Source organism: Bos indicus, chromosome 23 (genome assembly GCF_029378745.1).
Source record: "Bos indicus isolate NIAB-ARS_2022 breed Sahiwal x Tharparkar chromosome 23, NIAB-ARS_B.indTharparkar_mat_pri_1.0, whole genome shotgun sequence".
NCBI lineage: Eukaryota > Metazoa > Chordata > Mammalia > Artiodactyla > Bovidae > Bos > Bos indicus.
In genome coordinates this window covers 23,555,312-23,581,769 of record NC_091782.1, presented here as the reverse complement: position 1 = coordinate 23,581,769, position 26,458 = coordinate 23,555,312, and the positions used below count along the sequence as shown (strand labels likewise).

The following is a 26,458-nucleotide window of genomic DNA, read 5'->3' as shown; positions in this document are numbered from 1 at the left end:
AACTGTGGTGTTGGAGAAGACTCTTGAGAGTCCCTTGGACTGCAAGGAGATCCAACCAGTCTATCCTAAAGGAAATCAGTCCTGAATATACATTGGAAGGACTGATGCTGAAGCTGAAACTCCAATACTCTGGCCACCTGATGCAAAGAACTGACTCATTTGAAAAGACCTTGATGCTGGGAAAGATTGAGGGCAGGAGGAGAAGTGGGTGACAGGGGATGAGATGGTTAGATGGCATCACTGACTCAATGTACATGAGTTTGAGTAAACTCCGGGAGTTGGTGATGGACAGGGAGGCCTGGAGTGCTATAGTCCACGGGGTCGCAAAGAATTGGACACAACTGAGTGACTGAACTGAACTGAACTGATCTTCCAATGAATATTCAGGGTTGATTTCCTTTAAGATTGACTGGTTTGATATCCTTGTTCTCCAAGGGACTTATATATACTTTGATGTATATAAATATATATATATATATATATAACTTAATCATTTTGGTATACAGCATTTTTAATTTTAAAATGTAATAGAAAGAAAAAAGAGTTTAGACACTGTGTGCAAAGGATCATTTCTGTCAGCGGGCTGCTGTCAATCTACACCATATTTTCTTCAAACCAGCATTTACAGCAATCTGATTACAGAGCACAGTTTTCTCCAGTGGATGGGCGTTTTCACCAGTCTTGCCCCTTTTTTTTCTTGCAGCGTCACTGGAGTGCCTTGAGCTTATAGCCTAATTCCACACGCAGCGCAGCCCCTCTGCCTTATCAGCCTCCCACAGCCCGGGAAGCCTCAGTGTGCCTCTGTCCTTTGCCACAAACATGAGGTTCAAGTTCCCTCTCATGGCCATTGGCCTGGAAGTTGTCATGATTGTTTTATTTGCATTATTTGTTCAGTATGAAACGAGTGTGAACACTTCCAGGAATCCCAACGAGACTGAGTCAGCTGCCATGGACGTGGAGAAAACCATGGAATCGTATCCTTGTGAGTGAGCCGTGCTTCTTATTGTACATTTTTGGGTTCTCAGAATGGGAGGTCTGTGGATATTGTAACCTGTAGCGCTCTACATTGGAGCCCCTTGTAGGATTATGTGACAGTTCTGAGTGCTAAGGGTATATAAGTTTATGCTGGGACATTTGGTCTCTGCAGTTCATGTGTTTGGACAGAATCCGTATGTGTGAAACTATCAGAACAAGAAGCTGAGAATTGAATTAATTGATCGATTTTTGACCTTCTTTTTCTGTTTTTAATTTAAAAAATGTTTTACTGGAGTATAGTTGCTTTGGAGAAGGAAATGGCAACCCACTCCAGTGTTCTTGCCTGGAGAATCCCAGGGACAGGGGAGCCTGGTGGGCTGCCGTCTATGGGGTCGCACAGAGTCAGACACGACTGAAGAGTCAGACACGACTGAAGCGACTTAGCAGCAGCAGCAGCAGCAGCATAGTTGCTTTACAATATTGTGTTAGTTTCTGTCGTGAGGCAAAGTAAATCAGTTATATGTATACATATATCCCCTCTTTTCTAGATTTCCTTCCCATTTAGGTAAATGACCTTGCCTTTTCTTTGATTACTAGTTCTGCAAGGTATAAAAATATCCCTCCCCCACTGAAAAAAAAGACTTAAGAGTTAACTTTGGAGGAGAAACTAGAAACAAAATGTAATGGGGAAAGGGAACCTGGATTTCATGTGAGAGCCCTAAGGTATAAGAAGGGATATTAAGGATGATACAGGATATAAATGATACTGTTGTTTAGTCACTAAGTCATGACCGACTCTTTTGTGACCCCATGGACCACAACTCGCCAGGCTCCTCTGTCCATGGGGTTTCCTAGGCAAGAATACTGGACTGGGTTGCCATTTCCTTCTCCAGGGTATTTTCCTACCGGAGGGATGGAACCCACGTCTCCTGCATTGGCAGGCAGATTCTTTACCACTGAGCCACCAGGGAAGCCCTGGAAATGCTGTACTGAGGGTTTTATAATATTCTGAAAGGAAGACTGTTCCTCTGAGATGAGAATAGAATTGTGAGCACCCAACATAGTTTAAAAGCAGAACCCTTCCCTGGGAATGGCGACTGAAAGAAAGAAAGGATTTAGTTTCAAGTTTGGAAGAACAGGTTACGAAATATTTAGTATAACAATAATAATTACCATTTACTGACTGCCTATGATGAGCCAGGCATACTCCTCACCTTGTTAACTGGTGGGGGGGAGGAAGTAACATAATCCTATTATATAGACTGGTTTTTTAGTGAGGTATAAATAATTTATTATTTATTAAATGTTAAATTGTATTAAATTATTCTAATAGCAATATTTATTATAGTTCTACAGCCTATCTCTAAGCTTTTCAAAAACAATGTGACATTTGTTCTTTTATTTCTACATTTTTTGAGGGAACATATATAATGGGGGGCATTCTCGAGTAGAAATTATGACCTAGAGTTGCTGAGTCAAAATGCACCATCTCAAGTAAAGGATACAGTTAGGGCTGTAAGTCAGAGGCTCTGAGTCCACATCTAGTTCTCTTTACAGAGATATCCGAAAGGATTTGGGATGCAAGAATTTTACAATTTGCAAGTTCAAGAACACCAAAACAGAAAAGAATTCTGTTCAACTCTGTGCGCTTCTGTACATTTCATTTCATCATCTATTCTTCTGGCTCCAACTTGAAAGTATTGCTCACAGGATTTTCTATTATATCAGCTATATCATACATGAAAACAAGAGAGGAATCAAAAAAGAATGATGTCAAGAGCAGGGTGCTTTTTCATTTTACAGAGGAAACATCAAGTCACAGTTGTCAATAATAATAATAATTAACAATCAATGTACTTTGAAACAACACACACACACACACACACACACCACAACCTCTTCCTCACCGTAAGGGCAGGAGGGCTGGGACACAGGCAGGGGCCAGGATAAAGGAGGGAGGATTCAAGCAATAGAGGCCCCTGGGAGCCCAGAAGAAAGGCAGTAACCAGAAGACAAGGTGACATTTTACATGGAAAACAGTCTTCTTGCATTCAAAGTGCTCTCCACAGCCCAGTCTATATACAATTCAAAGTTCTCCTTTCTAACAGGTCCACAGATACAGAGAACAGGCTTGTGGTTGCCGAGCAGGAAGAGAGGTCGGGGAGGGATAGCCTGGGAGTTTGGGATTAGCAGGTGCAAACTATTATATATAGAATGGGCAAAGTCCTAGTCGTCTAGCACAGGGAAGTATATTCACTAACCTGTAATAAATCATAAAGCAAAAGGGAAAAGAGTTCTCTCTTCAGTGAGGTGGCTCTCAAGATGTAAAATTCCACCTAGTGCTAATCTTCCAGTTCAGCTACCTTCTCACTGGTTAAAATACTTTGTAGAACAGCCCTAGAAATGACATGATTTTACTGATTATATGTATATATTTTTCCCCACATTTCAAAACAACCTATGTACACCAAACTTATGTAACAGCATAAGTCACTGGAGGGAAGTTTATGAAACATTCACTAATTAAGAAGCAAAGTTCAAGTCAACAAATATTTGAGAGTGCCTGCCCAGCACCATTGGAGAAGGCAAGCACCCCACTCCAGTACTCTTGCCTGGAAAATCCCATGAACGGAGGAGCCTGGTGGGCTGCAGTCCATGGGGTCGCTAAGAGTTGGACACAACTGAGCAACTTCACTTTCACTTTTCACGCTCCAGAGAAGGAAATGGCAACCCACTCCAGTGTTCTTGCCTGGAGAATCCCAGGAATGGGGGAGCCTGGTGGGCTGCCGTCTATGGGGTCGCTGAGAGTCGGACATGACTGAAGCGACTTAGCAGCAGCAGCAGCAGCCTAGCACCATGCACTGTGCCAAGCACAGGGATTCAAGACAGAAAAGGCTCAGTTCCCATCTAAGAAGCTTACAGTGCATTACGAGAGTTCTCAATTGCAGTATGCTGAAAGTCATGAATTTTTCACACTAACAGTGTGTTAGTCACTGTGTTGTGTCTGACTCTTTTGTGACCGTCGCCCAGCAGGCTCCTCTGTCCATGGGATTCTCCAGGCAAGAATGCTAGAGAGGGTTGCCGTGCCTTTCTCCAAAGGATCTTCCTAACCCAGGGCTCGAACCCAGGTCTCCAGCATTGCAGGCAGATTCTTTGCCATCTGAGCCACCAGGGAAGCTCTAAAAATAAATCAAGTGGGATATTAATTTACATTTGAAACAAATTCAATTGAATATAAGTTTATTCATCCCTCTCACTTACTGCATTCAGCTGTGCAATGCCGAGAAAGGGGAGAGGTCACAGAGACCTGGCCTCTGAACCCATCCCAGGGCACAACCACAGAAGTGGGTGGCACACCCGACGTCACATGGCACGTAATGACGGGCCCCAGAGAAACTAGCTCGACTCCATGGTTTCGGCTTTCATGGCACCCAGCAAAGAGTTGACCACTTTGTTGAGGCCAATAATTTGACAAGAAATGAGGCCCGACTGTGGCTGAGGCTCAGTGGTAAAGAATCCACCTGCCAAAGCAGGAGACGCAGGAGATACAGGTTCAACCCCCGGAGTGGGAGGTCCCCTGGAGGAGGGAATGACAACCCACTCAGTGCTCTTGCCTGGAAAAAGCCATGGACAGAGGAGTCTGGTGGGCTAGAGTCCATGGAATCGCAAAGAGTTGGACCTGACTGAGCGCGCAGGCACACGACTATGAACTAATCCTTGCTAACACGCAGAAAGACTAGAGAAAAGTAGAGTTTAAGAAGAAGGCTCTTTAAAGACTATTAGAAATTCTACAAACACAAGGTGTTTAATGCTTATGGGACATTAAAACCACATCAATGAATTCTTCATCCTCTGTTAAACATTAGAATCCATTAGCCTATCTTGTCACTCTGAGTGGATCGTTTGTCCATGTGTGACCTTGTTACATTGTCCATTGATCACACTTGAAGAAGTACGGAAGATACAGCAACAGATTAGTACAAGGATTTATTTTTAAAATCTCCATTTAAGAAGGTCCCTATATTTATTCAGATTTTATTTATTTATTTACTCATGTTTGGCCACGACAAGGCTTTCAGGACCTTAGTTCCCAGCCAGGGACTGAATCCAGGTCACAGCAGTGAGAGTGTCGAGTTCTAACCACTGGACTGCCAGAGAATTCCTCCTTCAGTTCATTTATTACAAGAGATTCAGCAATCTAGATATATGTTACAGGCAAAGGGTTACTAAAAGTGCCAGAAGACAATTCCTAGGAAATTATTTGCTTCTATTCTAAATGATACCTGAAATTGTTACAATAACTGAGTTAACATGCTGTGTTTTATAATCTAACAATAAGATGCTGGCCTCTGGTATGCTGCCTTTGAGTTGAACAGTTTTGTTTATGTGAAAGAACTGGAAGCAGTGAGTAGAAATAGAACTGAAATCTTGGCTTCTAACTACCTTCTCCACTGAGGGGCTCATTCCCCTCATGTGGAGGTCATGGCAAAGAAAGCACAAGGTAAACCAAGCAGGTATACACTAACGGGGATGTGTCAGGAGAACACAGGATCCTACGTGAAAGAACACCAATTAGCTGAATTGGGGGGCAGTGGCACCCCACTCCAGTTCTCGTGCCTGGAAAATCCCATGGACGGAGGAGCCTGGTAGGCTGCAGTCCATGGGGTCGGGAAGAGTCGGACACGGCTGAGCGACTTCCCTTTCACTTTTCACTTTCCTGCATTGGAAAAGGAAATGGCAACCCACTCCAGTGTTCTTGCCTGGAGAATCCCAAGGACAGCAGAGCCTGGTGGGCTGTCATCTATGGGGTCGCATAGAGTCGGACATGACTGAAGCGACTTAGCAGCAGCAGAGGACTAAGAATAAGAATAGTGTGATGATGATAGATTATAACACACTGAAACAAAGGAAAAAGGCTTCATCGAGTCCATAGAGATATACCCTAAAGCAGGGTAAGGGGATCAGATTGGAGTTCTTTATATACAAATGCCAACTAATTAATTATAAATATATAATTTATAATTATAAAAATTATAATTTTGAAATTAAAAAATGTAACAATTGACTCTAGCAAGGTTCACCAATGACTGCTAAAATTATTAGGTAAAAAGTGATTGGGCAACTCAGGATGAAAGGTATATCCACAGGGAGCAATCTGGCAAAACAGTCTTAAGCAAGTGGTCTGATGTATCATCACCAGTAGTAAGACAAACAAATTATGTGCTACCCGGTATGATGAAATGGCAATTGCACAACACCATCTGTATTCATAGTCTTGCCAAAAATATATAGTCTGATTCTAATTTTGGTGAAATAAACAAATGCAAACTGTGGTACATTCCATATTAAAGGCAAATCAATACCACCAGTAAAAAGCACGGTGTGAAGTGAAGTGTAAGTCACTCAGTCATGTCTGACTGCAACCCCATGGACTAATAGTCCATGGAATTCTCCAGGCCAGAATACTGGATTAGGTAGCCTTTTGCTTCTCTAGGGGATCTTCCCAACCCAGGGATTGAAACCAGGTCTCCCTCATTGCAGGCGGATTCTTTACCAGCTGAGCCACAGGGAAACCCAAGAAAGCCTGGTGAGAGACTCTAAATTAAAAAAGTCTAAAGACATGTAATAAGGGCTTCTCAGGTGACTCAGTGGTGAAGAATCCACCTGCCAGTGTAGGAGATGCAGGAGATACAGGTTCGATCCCTAGATTGGGAAGATCCCCTGGAAGATGAAATGGCAACCCACTCCAGTATTGCTGGGATAATCCCATGGACAGAGGAGCCTGGAGGGCTACAGTCCATGGGGTCACAAGAGTTGAGCGACTGAGCATGCATACAAAGACACATAACAAACAAAATATATGAAACTTGAGTAGATAAAGGGGGTCAAAAAATCCTATAAAAGGACAATTGGGAAACAGTCAAATAAATTCAAATATAGACTCCAAATCGGATGTTACTGTATCCATGTTATATTTTTAGATGTGAGGATAATACTGTGGTTATTTTAAAAATTGCTCTTTTGCTTTGGAGATTCACGCTGAAGTGGTTTAGGGCAAAATCTCATACTTTTCAATGGTTTGAGAGAGATACCTGGAAAGAGAGAACAAATACAGAAAATATTAGCAACTGATAAATCTAGGGAAACAGTACATAGCTCTTCATTGTACTATTTTTTCCAAATATTTGAAATATATAAAAACAGAATATGTGAAAGTAGGGGAGGAAAGATACCACTACTGGGATACTACTTTCAGAAAAGATAAGTTCAGGACGAACCCCAGATGGTTCAAAAGATTGGAACTCACGAAGAACCAATCGCTATCTGCATGCAAACAGCTTGCCAGCCCTCAGTCATTAAAAAACAAACAAACCAAACCAAACCAGCCAACCAGCTTCTAATTCGAGAGTGAGTTGAACAGTTTTAACTATCTGATCCAGAAGAATCCTTTCTCTGAATAAGAGCCCTAGAATCCCAAAGAGGCAAATTCTCAGCGGCCCTCACCTGTGAGTCATTTATTCCTGCATAAACTAGGCATCTCCGGAAAAGCTGGAGTTGCCAAACCTTCTGCTGGGTCTCCAAGGAACGAGCCATTTAGAGATTCCTACCTTAACGCTTGCACTCACTTTCCCCTGGAAGCATGCCTTACCGGCAGTACTCGTTCAACAGTCTATCTGAATAAATGGTAAACGGGCACAGACAAGCACATAAACACATGAACTAAAACCAGAGGGGCACCCACAGTGTTGCAGCCGTGCCCAGCGGCACTGTGCAGAGCGCCTGGTCCTTGAAAGTCATCTGGAAGTAGGCCAGGTAAAGAAGCGTTGGAGGTGGAGGAATTCCCTAGAGGTCCAGTGGTTAGAACTCAGTGCTCTCACTGCTCGGGCCCCAGGTTCAATCCCTGGTCAGGGAACTAAGATCCTACAAGCCACACAGAGTGCCCCCCCCCCAAAAAAAAAGTCGGGTGTGGGGAGGAGCGGACATTCTAGGCAGCAGGCATGTACAGGAGGTAGAGGGGAAAGAAGGCTCCGTTTCATTTTGTTTGTGGTTGGTGGTGGAAGAGGAGAGTTGAAATCATCAATTACATTTTAAAGTTATCAGGGCTTTCAAAGATATCCTGGTCCAAGCTACATGTGATAGTAAAATACAGAATAAAATTACCAGACATTGCCAAATTTACTTTAGAGGCTAAAATTGCCTGCTATTGACAGAAACAGACAAATACTATATGACATCACTTATGCATGGAATCTAAAAAATAATACAAATGAATCTGTATACAAAACAGATACAGACTCACAGACACAGAAAACAAACTTATGGCTACCGAAGAGGAGAGGAATGGACAAATTAAGAGTATGGAATTAACAGATAAAAACTGCTTTACCTAAAATAAATAAGCAACAAGGATTTACTATATAGCACAGGGAATCTGACTCAATATCTTGTAAAAACCTATAATGGAATGTAATCTGAAAAAAAAAAAAAAGTGAATCAAGTACCTTAAACCAACACAATTTTTTAAATCAATTATAATTCAATTTTTAAAAATTGCCAGCTATTGAGAATATCTGATTTAGATGGCAGTCTTTGAAACCTGTCAGAGTACTTCACAGAAATTCCAACCAGTAAAGAAATACCTTTTTCCTTCCATAAAGAATTCCTTTAATGCAGCATAATTGAACTGCGCCATAAAACTGACTTGATGACCCTCTCCCTAGTGCTTACCCACAAATAAATTTCTAGAGCAGGATGAAAGATAATGCATCATCCTAACTGTTTATAAACCTTTTTATCCATACCTTTTATACAGAATCATTATCTGTTGAGTCAACTTTGTAAGCTCTCTTTAGCAATTTAAATAATAGATGAGGTTCTAGGGGTCTGCCCTGGTGGCTCAGAGGTTAAAGCCTCTACCTGCAATGCGGGAGACCTGGGTTCCATCCCTGGGTCAGGAAGATCCCCTGGAGAAGAAAATGACAACCCACTCCAGTACTCTTGCCTGGAGAATCCCATGGACGGAGGAGCCTAGTGGGCTACAGTCCACCGGGTCGCAGAGTCGGACCCGGCTGAGCGACTTCACTTTCTTGAGGTTCTTAGGCCCCCTTGTGGCGAAAAGCAGTAACAAGCATGAGATTACAGGAGAAAAAAAAATCGGACCACCGTCAACGCAGGACATCCCTCCCTCCTACAGCATATCTGGTTTCCCATCAGCTGTAAGAGCTACTCTGGGGACAACTAGGGAAATCTGAACATGACGTGCTAGATTATAATTATAAATTGTGATTATTCTGCCAGGAATGATGATGGTGTTATGATTGTGTAGAAAAATGTCCTTAAATTTTTAGGGATACGTAAGTGTTCAGAAGTGAAATGTCATGTCTGTTATTTACTTCAAAATATTTCAAGAAAAAATAGGGGATAAAGCATGTACATAGCAAAATGTTAACAACTGTTAAATCTAGGTGATAGATATATTTGTGTCCATTATACTAGTCTTCTACTTTTCTGTAGGTATGAAAAATTTGTATAAGAAAAATTAAAAATAAAGGGGGGAAATGTCTGATTTACCACCAAAGGGGGAGAAGGATGGAATCTGAAGAATTATTCCTCCTAGTGTGAGTCATTAAAAATTGGCTAAGCCAATTTTTAAATTAGTTGGCTACTCCATATTTTTAAATCAGCAGACTGTAGGAGGAACAAAAGCACTCTAGGGGGAAAAAAAGAAAAAAAATTTAGAAAAGTAGCTTGAAGTAATGAAAAAACCCAGTGAAGGCAGTAGACTGGGTTCTTACTCTAATTTTAGCTTTGTGAGTATAAGTAAATTATCTAATTTCCCTGGATCTTAGAGTCTGATCTAAAAACAAAGTAAAATGAACAACAAAGACCTATTGTTCAGCACAAGGAACCCTTATAATAACCTATGATGGGAGCACATCTGAAAAAGAATATAGACAGACAGGTATGAATTATTATGTTATATGTACATTTGAAATTAACACAATATTATCAATCAACTATGCATCAATAAAATAAACATCAGCAAAGGAAGTTGTAGAGCTAGGAGAGACGTTAGACTTCATCAAAGTCAAACTGTTCTTTAAAAGAGGAGAAAAACTGAGTTTCAGAAAGGTCTAATAAAATCATAGCAAGTCAGTAAGTCAGGCATATTCTCTGAGCTCCACTCCAACTATGACCTAAATCAAACGTTTACATTAAAAAGTGGTAAAAACAATTTGTAAAGAAAAAAAAAAATAAAATATATATATATATAGTCACCTATATTTCCAAAGCCAAACAATTTGACAGTTGCCTGTTGATAAGTCAGGTAAAATCCCAATTAATTAGTTTTCTGGATGGATAGGCAATGAGATGAAGGTGGGCATTCAGAATGTGGGTATAAGTCAAATTGTTGCCAGTATGCATTATCTCACTAGGAAAAAAAGACTGCAGCATTCTCCTCTCTGAGACCTCCTTCAAAGCTGCTAAGGAAAGAGAATCTTCAGAAATTTATTTTTTCCCTTCTCACCCTCCTCATACCGACTCTCTTGGGAGGTGGAGCCAATGAACAATAAAATGATCAAAAGACTCACTGCCTGGATGGGGTCAAAAAAAGGCTGATGCTGTGTGTGCCTGAATTAGAAGTTTGGGTCTGGTTTTCTCATTGTCTTTATTCTTAACATTTGCTGAACTCATGCACAAATGAGACTAGCTTCTAGACCACCAAAAGACCCTTGTGATTCAATACATGATGCCAACCTCTGCTTGTCCTGGGATCTGTCATGGAATAAGGCTGTAGGGTGAGTTCCCATACTTCCAACCAGCCCTTTTCAAATACTGGGAATCCTTGGAAACACAGCATCTTTATCCACTTCCAGATGTATGATCACTGCTACAGATTAGTGCATCGGATTTAACTTGCAAAGTTTAAAAAAAATGTGATATACAAGTTATGTCGGAAGGAAAGTCAGGAAAGCTCTACAGAGACAAGGGGAGCCCCCAGGAAGGTGTTATAGACTCTACGAGCAACATTAGCCTGAAGGAAGTTTACTGGGGCATGTCTTATGATCAATACCTGCAGCAGAAGGGTTCGGGCAGAGAGAGAAAGCCTCAGGTGACCTTAGGAAACTCTGAGACTGGGATTGTCTAGCTTCAAGTGGCTCTTTTCCCAAGGCGAGGGGATGCTGTTGTGAACCAGTCATTGGGTTCAGGTGACCCAAGGGAAGGGCTGTGACTGGACAAGAGCGTTTCTCAGAGAGAAGTGAGAGCTGTCACTCGACAGAAACCCTACAGCCCCAGAAAATGTGGAATAGAGCCTTTTCAGTAGGCTTGCAAATGAGAACGCCAAAATGCCCTGAGGAGAGGTGACTTGCCCAAGGTGATTTGCCCAAGGTCACATGATCACGTGACACTGTTGGGGGAACCTCAGCCTCCATCTGCAGAACTAAGTCAAGAATTTGTTCCTCGAGAGGATACAGCCTTCCTTCCATTGGTTTAGAGAGTGTAAACAAAGACATCAATCTATATGACTTAAATAATGATCTGTTAAGATTTCTATTTGAGACGTAAAGATACCTTCTCAATCATTTAGTCAATAGTGCCTCATTCTTTATACGCAGGCTTTTGTGACAGATTCGGGGGTCAAAAGATAAGAAAGCCCTAAACCCTTCAACCGGGAAACTCACAATCTAGTGCAGGTAATGGACCCCTCATCAGATAACTATTACAGTATGATACGTGGTAAATAAATGGTAATCCAATGTAACAACTGCTAAAGCTGAGGTTTGGGGAAAACTGGAAGAAATATTAATTTTCCCTGGGAGTACTTGGAAAGTCTGCAAGAACAGGTGATTCTGGTACTGTATTTAGCAAAGGTATCCTCGCGTGAAAAGTAACGAAAACTCTTCAGGGAGAGGATGAAAGACATATTGGTATGATAGTGCATAGTTTTCCAAGAAAAGGCTCAATCACTTGCCCAAGGTCTCCTCGCGGGTAAGTAGCCACGCTGGCACTGCAACCCAGCCTTTGGCTGTGCAGTTAACTTTCCTTTTGTGGTGTTTTCTGAAAAAGATGCAGCACTTAGTAAATGGAATATACTATGATGTCACACTTTCTCAGTGCTCCCCTTATGCAGATTTCTTTTTCTTTCTCCTCTTTTGCAGTCTTCCAAGATGTGCACATTATGGTATTCGCTGGGTTCGGCTTCCTCATGACCTTCTTGTGGAAATATGGCTTCAGTGGTGTGGGCATCAACCTACTTATAGCTGCTCTGGGACTCCAATGGGGCACTATTATACAGGGGATCTTTCGTAGCCACGGACAGAAATTCCTAATAGAAATGAAAAAGTGAGCACCCATTACTTTCCAATCATTGTGTTTTCAGAGCAGTTGTTTCTCTTCTTAGTCTCCTAAAAGTCAGCCTCTGAACTAGCTTGCAGATTGTCTCCCTTCCATGAAACAAAGATCATTGGGATCCAAGGATCTAAATCAATGCCTTGCTCAACTGAACTGGGCCATATATTCATGTGTATATGCTCTCTGATTTGCCCTTAAGGGTATAAGAAATCCCCTTCCATAAAATTATTATTCCTTTCATTTTAGCTAGAGAGGGCAAAAATCCTTCTTTAGTAATTTTTCTGAGGCTGTTTTTGACATGTAAAGGCTCTAGAAGGTAATTCATTTATCAGATCAACAGAAATAAGGTAAAACCCTAAAAGAAGTAAAGAACAGGTAGGCTAAAGGAAATGCGAGAGTAACTAAAGATTGCATGGTGAATGGAGGTGGAGGTGGGCAAGGAAGTGGGAGAGGACAAAAGTAGGTCTGGAAGAAGCACCTGATGGGAGGGAACAGATGGGGAGAGGGGGCTTGAACTCTGGACAAGGGGATGCTATATTCATTACAACTCACATATTTAAGTTGCGCATTGGTTTTCAACGTCTTCTTTCTTCTTCCCTCAGCATGATACACGCAGACTTCAGTACAGTCACAGTTCTGATTTCTTTTGGAGCTGTCCTGGGTAAAACAAGTCCAGTCCAGATGCTGATCATGACAATTTTAGAAATTACTGTCTATGCTGCCAATGAATATCTGGTTTTTAAGATATTATGGGTAAGGGTTCAATTGATACTTACCTAGCTTTGAACAGCACAACACACGTTAGATGCCCACCATAAATAAGCAGGGACAAACCTTGGTGGCCGTGACACCACAGCAAGTAATAATCATAGTCATCCTTCGAGTAACTATCATAAACTAGAAATTCTATAAACATTATCTAATTGCATTGACACCACAACAGTGTTAGACAGGTATTATGATGCATTATTATGATTCATTTATAGACAATGAAACTGATTATCACAGATACTAAATGACCAACTTGCCTGAATCTGAATTCAAATCCAGAATTTCCTAGCTCTACAATTCTTTTTATGTAAATACACTTTCTATCAATGACCAATTCCTATTTATATTTCAACTACTAAATGAATTGCCCTTTCAAAGTCTTTTATTAAAACTTTGATCAAATGTCTTCCCCTCCATGAAAATCTGATTGATTCCCCCAAGGGAAATTGAATATGTCAGGCACTCTCCAGTATTCTATTTATTCTCGTTGTTGTTCAGTTGCTAAATTGTGTCCATCATTTGGGGGCTTCATGGACTACAGCACAGCAGGCTCCTCCATCCTCTACTGCCTTCCAGAGTTTGCTCAAATTTGTGTCCATTTATGCTTCTATTGAACATATGACTTGATAACAAATACTTTGGCAAATTTCTAGGTATCATGTGTTGGTGATTCAGTTGCAAACGTCTCTTCTTAGAGTTTACAGTCTAGTGGGAGAGACAGAAATCCAACAAATATTCATACATTCAACCACCTACCCATAGAATCACAAACACACACACAATTATTACTATAAATTGCAACACATACTATGAAAAATAAATAGAAGGGCTCTGAGGAAATATACCTAGAAGACCTAATTTAGATTGTGGAATCAAGGAAGGTTTCTTTGAGGAAAGTGACAGCTAAACTGGACCTGAAAGGTATGTAAGAGTTTATCAAGCATGAAAATGTAAGTAAATTAACAAATTTGTATCATTTTTCTACTTTCATAAGTACACAGCAATGCCTTGGGTTTGGCACTCTGAACTTTCCCTCTAGAGACAAGAACTGTAGGAAACTGCATCATATCCACTCAGTGTTCTAAAGAGGGACATAAAATACATTTCTTCAAATGAATCTTGGACCTCAATTGGTTTTCATGTCATCATAGCAGAGTCAATGAATGCAAAAGTCACGCTTATTTTGTATCAGGTGCAGTGCCTAATATCGCACTAAGAATCTGTGTAACCTGAAAAAGTAACCTGAACTGTATTGAGTGCCCACTAAGGACCTAGGCCTTGAAAAACACTGTCCCATCTAAATCCCACCACAACTGTACTGGCTGGGTAACGTTTCTCCATTTCACCCAACTGGAGATTCAAAGAAGTAGAAATAATTTGTCTAAAGTCACATCAGAGAAGTACCTGACCTAGGACTGAAAGTCAGTTCTGTGTTGCTCCAATGCCCGTGCCTTTTCTTTTACATGATCCTGTTTTATTCCCCTTTCTCTGACACATTCATTCTCGCTCTTGATTTTTTTGTTTAACGCATGAAGCAGTCCTTAATGACCTCCCTCCTGTGTTGAGTGTCACCTCTATTTACATGAATGCTTTCCCCCCTCAGGCCTCTGATACTGGAGAATCGATGACCATCCATGCCTTTGGGGCTTACTTTGGTTTGGCTGTAGCAGGCATCTTGTATCGATCAGGATTGAAAGAAAAACATCCCAATGAAGAGTCTGTATACCACTCGGACTTGTTTGCGATGATTGGTGAGTTGGGATGAAGTTGCCTGATTCTTGTCTATTTGCTCAGACACAAGGGAATGCCTCTCTTTCCCCCTAACTCTTAGACAACAAAGCCTAAAAGTAAAGACAGCATGTCTGTGCCCAAGGTAAACGACTTCCTCTGGACTGTCTTTCATATTCAGAATGATTAATAATATCCGTTTCTGTGATTTACTGCAGGGTCTCTTTTCTTATGGATATTTTGGCCTAGCTTTAATTCTGCCACTGCTGATGAAGCAAAGAAACAGTACAGGGCCATCGTGAACACGTACTTCTCTCTTGCTGCCTCCGTGGTCACAGCCTACGCATGTTCCAGCCTTCTCGAGAGCCGAGGCAAGCTCAATATGGTGAGTGTCATGTTAACCCCCATGGAAGTTTGCTAAGTGACCCTGATGGCTGCTCTGATGAGTAACTCATTTCTGCATCACTGCTGAGCTGCCCGAACAAATCACAACACTGCAGACCTTGGAGAACAATCTGAAAATAACATTCCCTTATTTTTCAGATCTGTACTGTGACAAATTAAAAAAATATTATCAAGGAATTTACAGTTTTACAGGGAATATAGTCAGGTTTCCCAGGTGGCTTAGTGGGTAAAGAATCTGCCTGCAATGCAGGAGATGCAGGGGACAAAGTTTCAATCCCCCAGTTGGGAAGATCCCCTGGAGGAGGGCATGGCAACCCACTCCAGTATTCTTGCCTCGAAGATTCCATGGACAGAGGAGCCTGGCAGGCCACAGTCCATGGGGTTGCAAAGAGTCGGACATGACTGAAGCGACTGAGCATGCACACAGGAATATAATCATGCAAAAAATCAAAGATCTGAAACATGTTTCTTTACCGATAGAGCCAACTGTCCCCAAGTTTTCAGAAAATCTTTCTTAGAAACAGCACTTTCTATAAGGGTAGAAAAAGAGTGGGAGAATGCAAGTTGGTTCTATTTTTCTAACAGCAAATATTTCAAAGAAATAACAACTAAATGTACTGAGGGATCCTGAATGGTGGTTTAATTGCTAAGCCGTGTCAGAGGAGCCTGGCAGGCTACAGTCCATGGGATTCTCCAGGCAAGAATACTGGAGTGGGTTGCCGTTTCCTTCTCCAGGGATCCTGAATAGGATTCTGGAAAAGAAAAGGGATATTAGTGGGAATATTGGTAAAATTCAAATAAGGTCTTCAATAGTAGTACACCAATGCTAATTTCTTAGTTCTGTGATGATGTAAGATGTTAACATTGGGGGGAACTGGATGTGGTATATATAGAAATGCTCTGCAATATTTCTGCAACTTTTACATGTCTATAATTATTTCGAAATAAAACATTTTAAAAAATCCCCCATAATGGTCTTTTTAGTTTCTTGCCTATGAGCTAAAGAAATGTCAGTGAAGGAATAATCCTCAAATCGGCCACTCTTTCTAAGCTGAGAGAGAAAAAAGATATTGTATCAAAATATTTCTAAACATAGCTAAGAACATGTCTTTCAGTTCTCTACAAATTGTTTCATGAGAAAAATAAATGAAAACAATTAAAAGAAGCAATCATGCATGGCTCAGTGGATCTCTTTCAAAAGTACTGACAACCTTTTTTCCTTTGGCAGAACAGCCAGAATATAATTTTTCTGAGGAATTCTGGTAAATGGAAACTGGTTCCTCTTTTCTCCATTCTCAGATGTTCTCAGAATAGTGACACTTGGCAAAAGCTGTTGTCTTTGATGTGTAATACGTACATTTCAATGCCTTTAAATCCTGTCCTTGATTAGTGGAACATCAAGGACTCAACAAAGCACACAGCAGCCATAAGCCTGTTTCAGTTCACAGTAACCATAAACGCATTTCAAAGCTGCGTAAAGAGGCAGAACACTGCCAGAATAACTGCTGCATATTCCCACTCTCCCACAACTTCTCTTGATTCTGCCACATCCCTCCCCACCCTAGTCTTACTAACTCGATCTCTCGTGAACAACCAAGGAATCCTATAAGAAAGATACCACAGGTCAACTGCTGGGAAGAAAGGCTTTCTGGAACTACAAAGAGCCTTCTTAAATAAGAATCCATAACCCTCCCAACTAAAGAATGTATGTGGAATCCATCGACCCTGAGATTGCTACAGTCCTTCTAAACTCCAGCTCCTCTCGCTCACATTTCTGTGCTCCACTCAGGTTCACATTCAGAATGCAACTCTGGCTGGAGGAGTGGCTGTGGGCACTTGTGCGGACATGGAGATTCCCCCCTATTATGCTATGATCATTGGGAGCATTGCAGGAGCGGTCTCCGTGTTTGGGTTCAAGTTCCTGACTGTAAGTATTAACAGACACTCTCAGTCAAACTTTGGACCTGCCCCATCACCGTCTCATATCCCACCAGCAGAGAAACCTATGAAAAGTCCTTTCCTAAGCACCTCTCCTTGGAGCACTCAATGTGTCAGTGTTCCAGTGCTTTCTACTCTTTCTTGCCTTCTTTTGTGAATATTCGTTACTTGTAACAATATGAACTGAATGTTAACTACTTGTATTACTTTTCTCAGTTTTTGTTGTGGTTGACATTTGTTGATGATGTTTGCTTTGTGTAATTAAAGACTCTGAGCCATTTTCAGAGGATATAAGATCCCACCAGTAGGTAAGAATGAGCAGGACTTAAAATCACTTACTGTCACATCCACCTACTTAAGACTGAAATGAAAAGTTTTGCCACCAGTGTATTCAGATTCTTTGATGTAAGTGGGTTTCAGATGTGGATGGGAAACTGGCCTGGAGATAAACATTTTCCTGCATGTTCCTTTACTTTAGTCACAGGGCTCTCTATAGCTAACAAAATAATAAGGCTTCCTCTTTTTACAATTTCAGCCACTTTTCACTACTAAACTGAGGATCCATGACACCTGTGGAGTCCATAACCTACATGGCTTACCTGGTGTGATAGGAGGCCTTGCTGGCATCATCACCGTAGCCTTGGAGGAATCTGACTCGTGAGTGAAAGAATGTTTTCCTATTCCCCAAGGTCAAGTGCTGTTTCCTCTCACTCTTGGAGAAATCTGACTCGTGAGTGAAAGAATGTTTTCCTATTCCCCAAGGTCAAGTGCTATTTCCTCTCACTCTTGGAGAAACCCAGTGATAAGAGTTTTTTCTTTAGCAATCCAGACCACAGTTTGTAAGTACTGTTCTTACTGAAGCCAAAGAGACATAACCGAGGGCCAAAGAAACATTTCCCAATTTGCATTTTAATAATCTGAATAGACACACGAGAGAAAGTAGGCTTGATTCTTGCTCAGTGGCCAGATTTGGGGTAGATTTCATGGTTAAGAGTCTAGTCCTTGGGTATACAGATTTAGCAACAATTTAATTTACTCAAGAGGAGTTGAGGGGGCAAACCTTGGAAAGTCCATTCACATGTGTGGGCAAAATTCACACATATCTCACAGAGTAGATACAATACTTTGTCCTAGAGTCAAGCATACTTACTCACATGTGTCTATTCAGATTATGAAAATGCAAATTGGGTTTATTGGCAAACATAGAACAAGGAGAAGTTAATATACTTAGGGGACATTTTTTCCAAATCATGGCAGCCTAACTTTAATAATGCTGTTAATTTTGTCTAATCCAGCATTTTGCAAGTCTATTTTATCATGGAATATTTTTCATCAGAACATTTTTTAATACCTTGTAAAAGATCTTGGTAAATTCTGGTAAAATTAACAGACAGCTTACAAAAGAAGAAAATCAAATGAGTATCATGATGGTGTGATAACTCACCTAGAGCCAGACATCCTGGAACGTGAAGTCAAGTGGGTCTTAGAAAGCATCACTATGAACAAAGCTACTGGAGGTGATGGAATTCCAGTTGAGCTATTTCAAATCCTGAAAGATGATGCTGTGAAAGTGCTGCACTCAATATGCCAGCAAATTTGGAAAACTCAGCAGCGGCCACAGGACTGGAAAAGGTCAGTTTTCATTCCAATCCCGAACAAAGGCAATGCCAAAGAATGCTCAAACTACTGCACACTTGCACTCATCTCACACGCTAGTAAAGTAATGCTCAAAATTCTCCAAGCCAGGCTTCAGCAATACGTGAACCATGAAATTCCAGATGTTCAAGCTGGTTTTAGAAAAGGTAGAGGAGCCAGAGCTTAAATTGCCAACATCCTCTGGATCATCGAAATAGCAAAAGAGTTCCAGAAAAGCATCTATTTCTGCTTTATTGACTAGGCCAAAGCCTTTGACTGTGTGGATCACAATAAACTGTGGAAAATTCTGAAAGAGATGGGAATATCAGACCACCTGACCTGCCTCTTGAGAAACCTACATGCAGGTCAGGAAGCAACAATTAGAACTGGACATGGAACAACAGACTGGTTCCAAATAGGAAAAGGAGTACGTCAAGGCTGTATACTGTCATCCTGCTTATTTAACTTTTATGCAGAGTACATCATGAGAAACGCTGGACTGGAAGAAGCACAAGCTGGAATCAAGATTGCCGGGAGAAATATCAATAACCTTAGATATGCAGATGACACCACTCTTATGGCAGAAAGTAAAGAGGAGCTAAAGAGCCTCTTGATGAAAGTGAAAGAGGAGAATGAAAAGGTTGGCTTAAAGCTCAACATTCAGAAAACTAAGATCATGGCATCTGGTCCCATCACTTCATGGGAAGTAGATGGGGAAACAGTGGAAACAGTGTCAGACCTTATTTGGGGGGGCTCGAAAATCACTGTAGATGGTGACTGCAGCCATGAAATTAAAAGACGCTTACTCCTTGGAAGAAAAGTTATGACCAACCTAGATAACATATTAAAAAGCAGAGACGTTACTTTGCCAACAAAAGTCCGTCTAGTCAAGGTTATGGTTTTTCCAGTGGTCATGTGTGGATGTGAGAGTTGGGCTGTGAAGAAAGCTGAGCGCTTTCAGCTTTCAGAAAGCTGAAGAATTAATGCTTTTGCACTGTGGTGTTGGAGAAGACTCTTGAGAGTCCCTTGGACTGCAAGGAGATCCAACCAGTCCATTCTAAAGGAGATCAGCCCTGGGTGTTCTTTGGAAGGAATGATGCTAAAACTGAAACTCCAGTACTTTGGCCACCTCATGCGAAGAGTTGACTCATTGGAAAAGACTCTGATGCTGGGAGGGATTGGGGCAGGAGGAAAAGGGGACTACAGAGGATAAAATGGCTGGATGGCATCACCGACTCGATGGACGTGAGTTTGGGTGAACTCCGGGAGTTGGTGATGGACAGGGAGGCCTGGTGTGCTGCAATTCATGGAGTCGCAAAGAGTCGGACACGACTGAGTTACTGAACTGAACTGAAACCCTTTCTGAGGAAGATATTTTCATCATTTCTGAAGAAAAAGGTGGTTCTTGTATATGTGCTTATAAGAATTTGTGAACATTAAGAGTTTCAAAGAAAATACATGAGATTAAAGAAAAATTGTAGTAACTGTTTGCTGGTATGTCATGCTGCACTCTGGCCTGAAGGTGGCAGGCATGCACACCCTCAGGAGATGCGGTTTTTATTGCCAGGCATCTTGGACAAACAATTCTGCATTTTTTGCCTCCTAGGACTAAGACGGTCAGTCAGGCAGCCGCGCTAGGTTCATCCATTGCAACAGCACTTGTTGGAGGGCTAATCACAGGTGAGCATAAAAAATAAACATTTCCCTCTATCTCATGCTCTCAACATAATAGATATTATTAAACATTGGTAAACAAAATTTTTCTACACTTCTGACAGTAATCAGGTAAGCTCCAGGGGATGACTTTATAACAGTATTTTAATTACTAAGCAGGTTGATTTTCCTTTTCAGCCTCATAACCATGACTTATTTTCTCCCTGCTTTCACAGGTGCGATTTTAAAGATTCCTTTCTGGGCACAGCCACCTGATGAGGACTGCTATGATGATTCTGTTTATTGGGAGGTACTGTGTAGTGTTCTAAGGATGCATATGATGACTATACTAGGCAACGTTCTGCCCACCACATGTCTAGATGTCTGTGTGGCATCCTTATGACAAAATTGGTTGAACTCCCTACTTATAGAGAGAAATTGAAACAATGTGCCCAGGAAGATAAAATCAGAAGCTATGATATCTTGCAAAGCAGAAACTAGATGAAGGAAAAACAGACTTTAGTTGACAAGTACCCTTTCACTCCTCCAAGAGCAATTAAAAAAAAAAAGCTCCTCATAAAAATATAGGAATCCTGGGCAGCTGTGTGAGATTTTACATCACATATAAGTAGACCGAGCAGGTGGGACATGCAGGGTTGAAGAATCTTGGTGAGGATACAAGAAGTTCTGTGACTCACGAAACATTAGCTTCTTTCCATCCTCCAGTTTCTACCTCTTTATTTCGTTGACATTTTCTTCCAAATTATTTCCTGCAAAGCCTAAGAGTGAAAGATACTTGGATGCGTTCAAATGGGATTTTCAAAGAGAACAGGTTTGCAAAAGAGAATATAGTCAGGATGGGCGGGATAAATATTTTTGTTCGTTTCTTCCCAACTCAAACAATTTTTATTCCCAGTTCTTTCTATACTTGAATAATAACTACAGAAAATATCTTTGTTTCGATACTAACCTGTGATAAGCCCAGTGAAAGAAAGTATAAAAAGTGCCTTAATCTTTTTTTTTTTTTCTTAAGGTTCCTGAGAGGAAAGAATATGACAACCATTTCCATGAACTTCTCTCTACCCTCCATTAGAACGTGAAGCCTAATCCTGTGCTTCAGCTTCTTGTCCCATTATCTAGACTTGAAACAAAATGGCAGCTTCCATGAGTATATGGAATGGAATGGATAGATCCTGAGCCCTACATATCCAGTGAGAAAACATTTTAACAAAATCTGGAGCTGTCTCTTCACATCAGTGATTGTTTAATTGAAGAAATGTGACTCATACAACAGATGGTCAAATGGATTCTTGCCAGTGGGTAGTTACAGGGTGAATATTCCATGTATTTTCTTGTATTTTTTTCCACATGGAGGAGGATTTACAATGAAACCAGCACTTTCTAATCATGTCAGTTCCTTACTGTACATACTATGTCTCCAATCCCAAAGATTATAACTGAAGCTAATGAAACAATAATTTATGTAAGAAATAAGAAGGAAATGTATGTATGTAAACAGTAATATGATTTTTCTTTGACAGTGCTTTCTGGATTTTAAAAATGGTCTATTTTAGAAGAATTGTGTTTTATTTGGCAGACTTGCTGAGGATTTAAATTCAGGAGGCAGTCTCTGAAATAGCTTTGAGGACTGTTCCAAAGAGCAGGAGCAGGGGGTGGGGTGGGGTGGGGTGGGGGACAGGGTACATAGGAGTTTTGCAACAAAGACCAGGTGATCAGAACATCAAAAAATTACTGATTAAAGAAAACCAGGTATTTCAAGTTAATGAATTTAACTCTTTTCTAAGTATGCAAGAGTCTGAGCTCACTGCAATCATTCATTTGATTTGCACCTTAGCTCTCTAGGGTCAAGTCTCGTTCTTTTCCTTCCGGAGTCCCCTCAAGGTGCACTGCTGAAGGTGCCTGCAGTGACTGAGGGCTTGATAGTGGGCATTCTGTGTTTTCATCCTGAGTTCCTTCAAGGCTCACCCTTGGGAACAGAGTTAGTGGCTGGTGGCTGCAACATCTTTCATATTCTGATATGGCAGGCAATATTTTTCATTCACAGTTTGAATATTCTTATACTTCACTTCTTTTGCATGTTTACTATTTGAAACAAGAGCTCAAATGCTATCTGACCAAAGTCTATTTTGTATAAAATGCCAGTGGATTAAATGTCATTATAAAATAAAATGTTTGTCTTTGGCTCTTTTTTCTTCTGTGGTTAGAATTCACTTTAGTAACAAGCACCTGCCCACACACACACACATACACCAAACATTGTTCATGTTTAGTCCATACTCAATTCAAAGAAATTGTTACTGGACTGTGAAGAAGGCTGAGCACCGAAGAATTGATGCTTTTGAACTGTGGTGTTGGAGAAGACTCTTGAGAGTCCCTTGGACTGCAATGAGATCCAACCAGTCCATTCTGAAGGAGATCAGCCCTGGGATTTCTTTGGAAGGAATGATGCTAAAGCTGAAACTCCAGTACTTTGGCCACCTCATGTGAAGAGTTGACTCATTGGAAAAGACTGTGATGCTGGGAGGGATTGGGGGCAGGAGGAGAAGGGGACGACAGAGGATGAGATGGCTGGATGGCATCACTGACTCAATGGACGTGAGTCTCAGTGAACTCCAGGAGTTGGTGATGGACAGGGAGGCCTGGCGTGCTGCGATTCATGGGGTCACAAAGAGTCGGACACGACTGAGCGACTGATCTGATCTGATCTGATCTGAACAACTTAATTAAATTTGCCCGTTCCAGTCCATTTTAGTTCACTGATTCCTAAAATGTTGATGTTCACTCTTGCCATCTCCTGTTTGACCACTTCCAATTTATCTTGATTCATGGACCTAACATTCCAGGTTCCTAAGCAGTGTTGTTCTTTACAACATCGGACTTTATTATCACCACCAGACACATCCACATCTGGGCGTTTCCAGTTTGGCCCAGCTTCTTCATTCCTTCTGAAGCTATTTCTCCACTCTTCTCCAGTAGCATATTGGGCACCTACTAACCTGGGAAGTTCATCTTTTGGTGTCATATCTTTTTATCTTTTCATACTGTTCATGGGGTTCTCAAGGCAAGAATGCTGAAGTGGTTTGGCATTCCCTTCTCCAGTGGACCACATTTTGTCAGAATGTCTTGGGTGGCCCTACATGGCATGGCTCATAGTTTCTTTGAATTAGACAAGGCTGTGAGCCATGTGATCAGTTTGATTAGTTTTCTGTGATTGTGGTTTTCATTCTGTCTTCCCTCTGATGGATGAGGATTAAAGGCTTGTGGAAGCTTCCGGACAGAAGGGACTGGCTGTGGGGAAACTGGGTCTTGCTCTGGTTCTGCTAATGAGTGGGGCTGTGTTCCCTGCCTGTAATTTGGCCTGAGGCCAAACTATGGTAGGGGTAATGGCATTAATAGCAACCTCCTTCAAAAGGACTTTCACCAGCATGCTGCAGGTCCCAGGATTGTAGTATTCAGTGCCCCTGTCATCCCGTGCCTCAAAAGAGACTCCTGGACATTCATAGGCAAGTCTGGATCAGTCTTTTGTGGGGTCACTGCTCCTTTCTCCTGGGTCCTGGTGTGCAAAATTTTGGTTTGTGCCGTCCAAGAGTCTGCTTCCCCAGTCCTGTGGAAGTTCTGTAATCAAATCCCACTGGCCTCCAAAGTCAAATTCCCTGGGAGTTCTCAGTCCAGCTCCCTGGGAGTTCTCAGTCCCTTTGCTGGATCCATAGGCTGGGAAACCTGCTGTGGGCCCTAGAACTTTTGCAACAGTGCAAGAACTTCTTTGCTATAATTGTTCTGCAGTTTGTGTGTCGTCTGCTCGGTGGCTCTGTGGTGGTATTAATGGTGACCTCCTCCTAGAGGACTTATGCTGCACGCCACACCTCCCAGGTCTGCTGCAGCCAGAGCCCCTGTCCCTGCGGCAGGCCACTGCTGACCCCCGCCTCCACAGGAGACCCTCAAACACTCCAAGGCAGGTCTGGCTCAGTCTCCTGTGGAGGTCACTGTTCCTTTCCGTGGATCCTGATGCACACAAGGGCTTTGTCTGCACCCTCCCAGCATCTCTGGCAGGCATGAGGTTTAATTCTAAATGCAGTTTCTCCCATCCTACCGTCTTGTGCGGGCTTCTCTTTGGCCTTGGATGTGGGGTATCTCTTCTTGGTGGGATCCAACGTTCTGCTATTGATGGCTGCTCAGCAGCTAGTTGTGATTTTGCTGTTCTTGCGGAAGATGAGCTCACGTCCTTCCACTCCACCATCTTGACAACCGTGGTTTACTTACTTATATAAGTATTTTTTTAAAAAATCAAGTTAATGTCTCATGTTATAGCATAAGTTTTTAAAAACTGAGTTTGGTAAAGGTAACCAACATAATCATATAAAATCATTTCTAGAGAAATAACGTGAAATTTTTTTCTCTCTGTTAACTGTGAAGATTTTTCTTCTGTTTCAGGAGTCCCGAACTCTTGCCAGGATGTGCTTAAGTATCAAGGAGGCCTTTTCATAATTAATAGGACTTCAGAACTGAAAATCTACAATAACAGTGAATTAATATATTATTCCTCTGGAAAAGCTGTATTTAAAATATTTTACAGACAAATAGGTGACTTTTTTCAAACCTACTTCAATTTCTCTTTCAAATGGGCTTTCTGAAGTGTGCTTACTTATAAAAGCCCACTGTCCCCTCTCCTGCTGATCATCACAAAGAATCATCTTCATCACCAGGATGTCCCAAGACCTCCTTGTTCCTGCTGATCATAAGGCAACATTCAGAGGGTTTCCAGAGAGTTCATTTGGATATGCAAGTCAATAGGTTTCAAAAAAAAAAAAAAAACACCACAAACATTTATTCTAAAATGGCTATTTGAGGGACTTCCCTGGAAGTTCAGTGGTTAAGACTCTGTACTTCCAATGCAGGGGAAAGGGTTCACGCCCTGATTGGGGAACTAAGATCTCACATGCCCTATGGTGTGGCCATAAATAAATAAAGTGTCAGCACATATAGTAAAATTGAAATGATACAGTGAAGATTAGCACAGCCCCTGCACAAGAATGAAATGTACTTCATGAAGTATTCAATATTTTTTTAAAAGATACAAATGATTAGGTATAAAATAAACTAAAAGGATATATTGTACAACACAAAGAATGTGGCCAATATTTTATAATAACTATAAGTGGAGTATAAACTTTAACAATTATGAATCACTATATTGTGATTATATAATATTCTACATCAACTTATAGACTTATGTAATACTCTACATCAGCTATACTTCAGTAAAGTTGTTCCTTGATATTTTTGTAGGTATTTTTTAATCAACATAAATCCAATGTCACTTTTCCGTATATTTTATTGTTATCCTCCTGAGATTAAATCTATTAAAGAATGGCCAAATATCTTCAGAAAATAACTTGGATATTTTGCTCAATCAGTTCAGTTCAGTTCAGTTGCTCAGTCATGTCCAACTCTTTGCGACCCCATGAACCGCAGCACTCCAGGCCTAACTATCCATCACCAGCTCCCAGAATTCACCCAAACCCATGTCCATTGAGGTGATGGTGCCATCCAACCATCTCATCTTCTGTCGTCCCCTTCTCCTCCTGCCCTCAATCTTTCCCAGCATCAGGGTCCTTTCAAATAAGTCAGCTCTTCGCATCAGGTGGCCAAAGTATTGGGAGTTTCAGCTTCAACATCACTCCTTCCAATGAATACCCAGGACTGATCTCCTTTAGGATGGACTGGTTGGATCTCCTTGCAGTCCAAGGGACTCTCAAGAGTCTTCTCCAATACCACAGTGCAAAAACATCAATTCTTCGGCGCTCAGCTTTCTTTATAGTCCAACTCTCACATCCATACATGACTACTGGAAAAACCATAGCCTTGACCAGACAGACCTTTGTTGACAAAGTAATGTCTCTGCTTTTGAATATGCTGTCTAGGTTGGTCATAACTTTCCTTCCAAGGAGTAAGCGTCTTTTAATTTCATGGCTGCAGT

The 26,458-nt window shown here is 41.3% G+C and overlaps 1 protein-coding gene and 1 pseudogene across 1 annotated transcript; both read left to right on the top strand.

Moving 5' to 3' along the window:
- Positions 1 to 819: 819 nt before the first annotated feature.
- RHAG (Rh associated glycoprotein) lies at positions 820 to 21,023 on the top strand. Its single transcript, XM_070777687.1, is given in 10 exon segments — positions 820 to 906; positions 9,302 to 9,343; positions 12,110 to 12,321; positions 12,933 to 13,083; positions 14,705 to 14,852; positions 15,048 to 15,214; positions 17,024 to 17,161; positions 17,708 to 17,833; positions 20,421 to 20,487; positions 20,697 to 21,023. Coding segments are annotated over 10 exon segments (1,305 nt in total). The 3' UTR covers positions 20,864 to 21,023.
- A 4,425-nt stretch (positions 21,024 to 25,448) lies between these two features.
- Positions 25,449 to 25,545, top strand: LOC139179211 (U6 spliceosomal RNA; annotated as a pseudogene).
- The last annotated feature ends 913 nt before the right edge of the window (positions 25,546 to 26,458 follow it).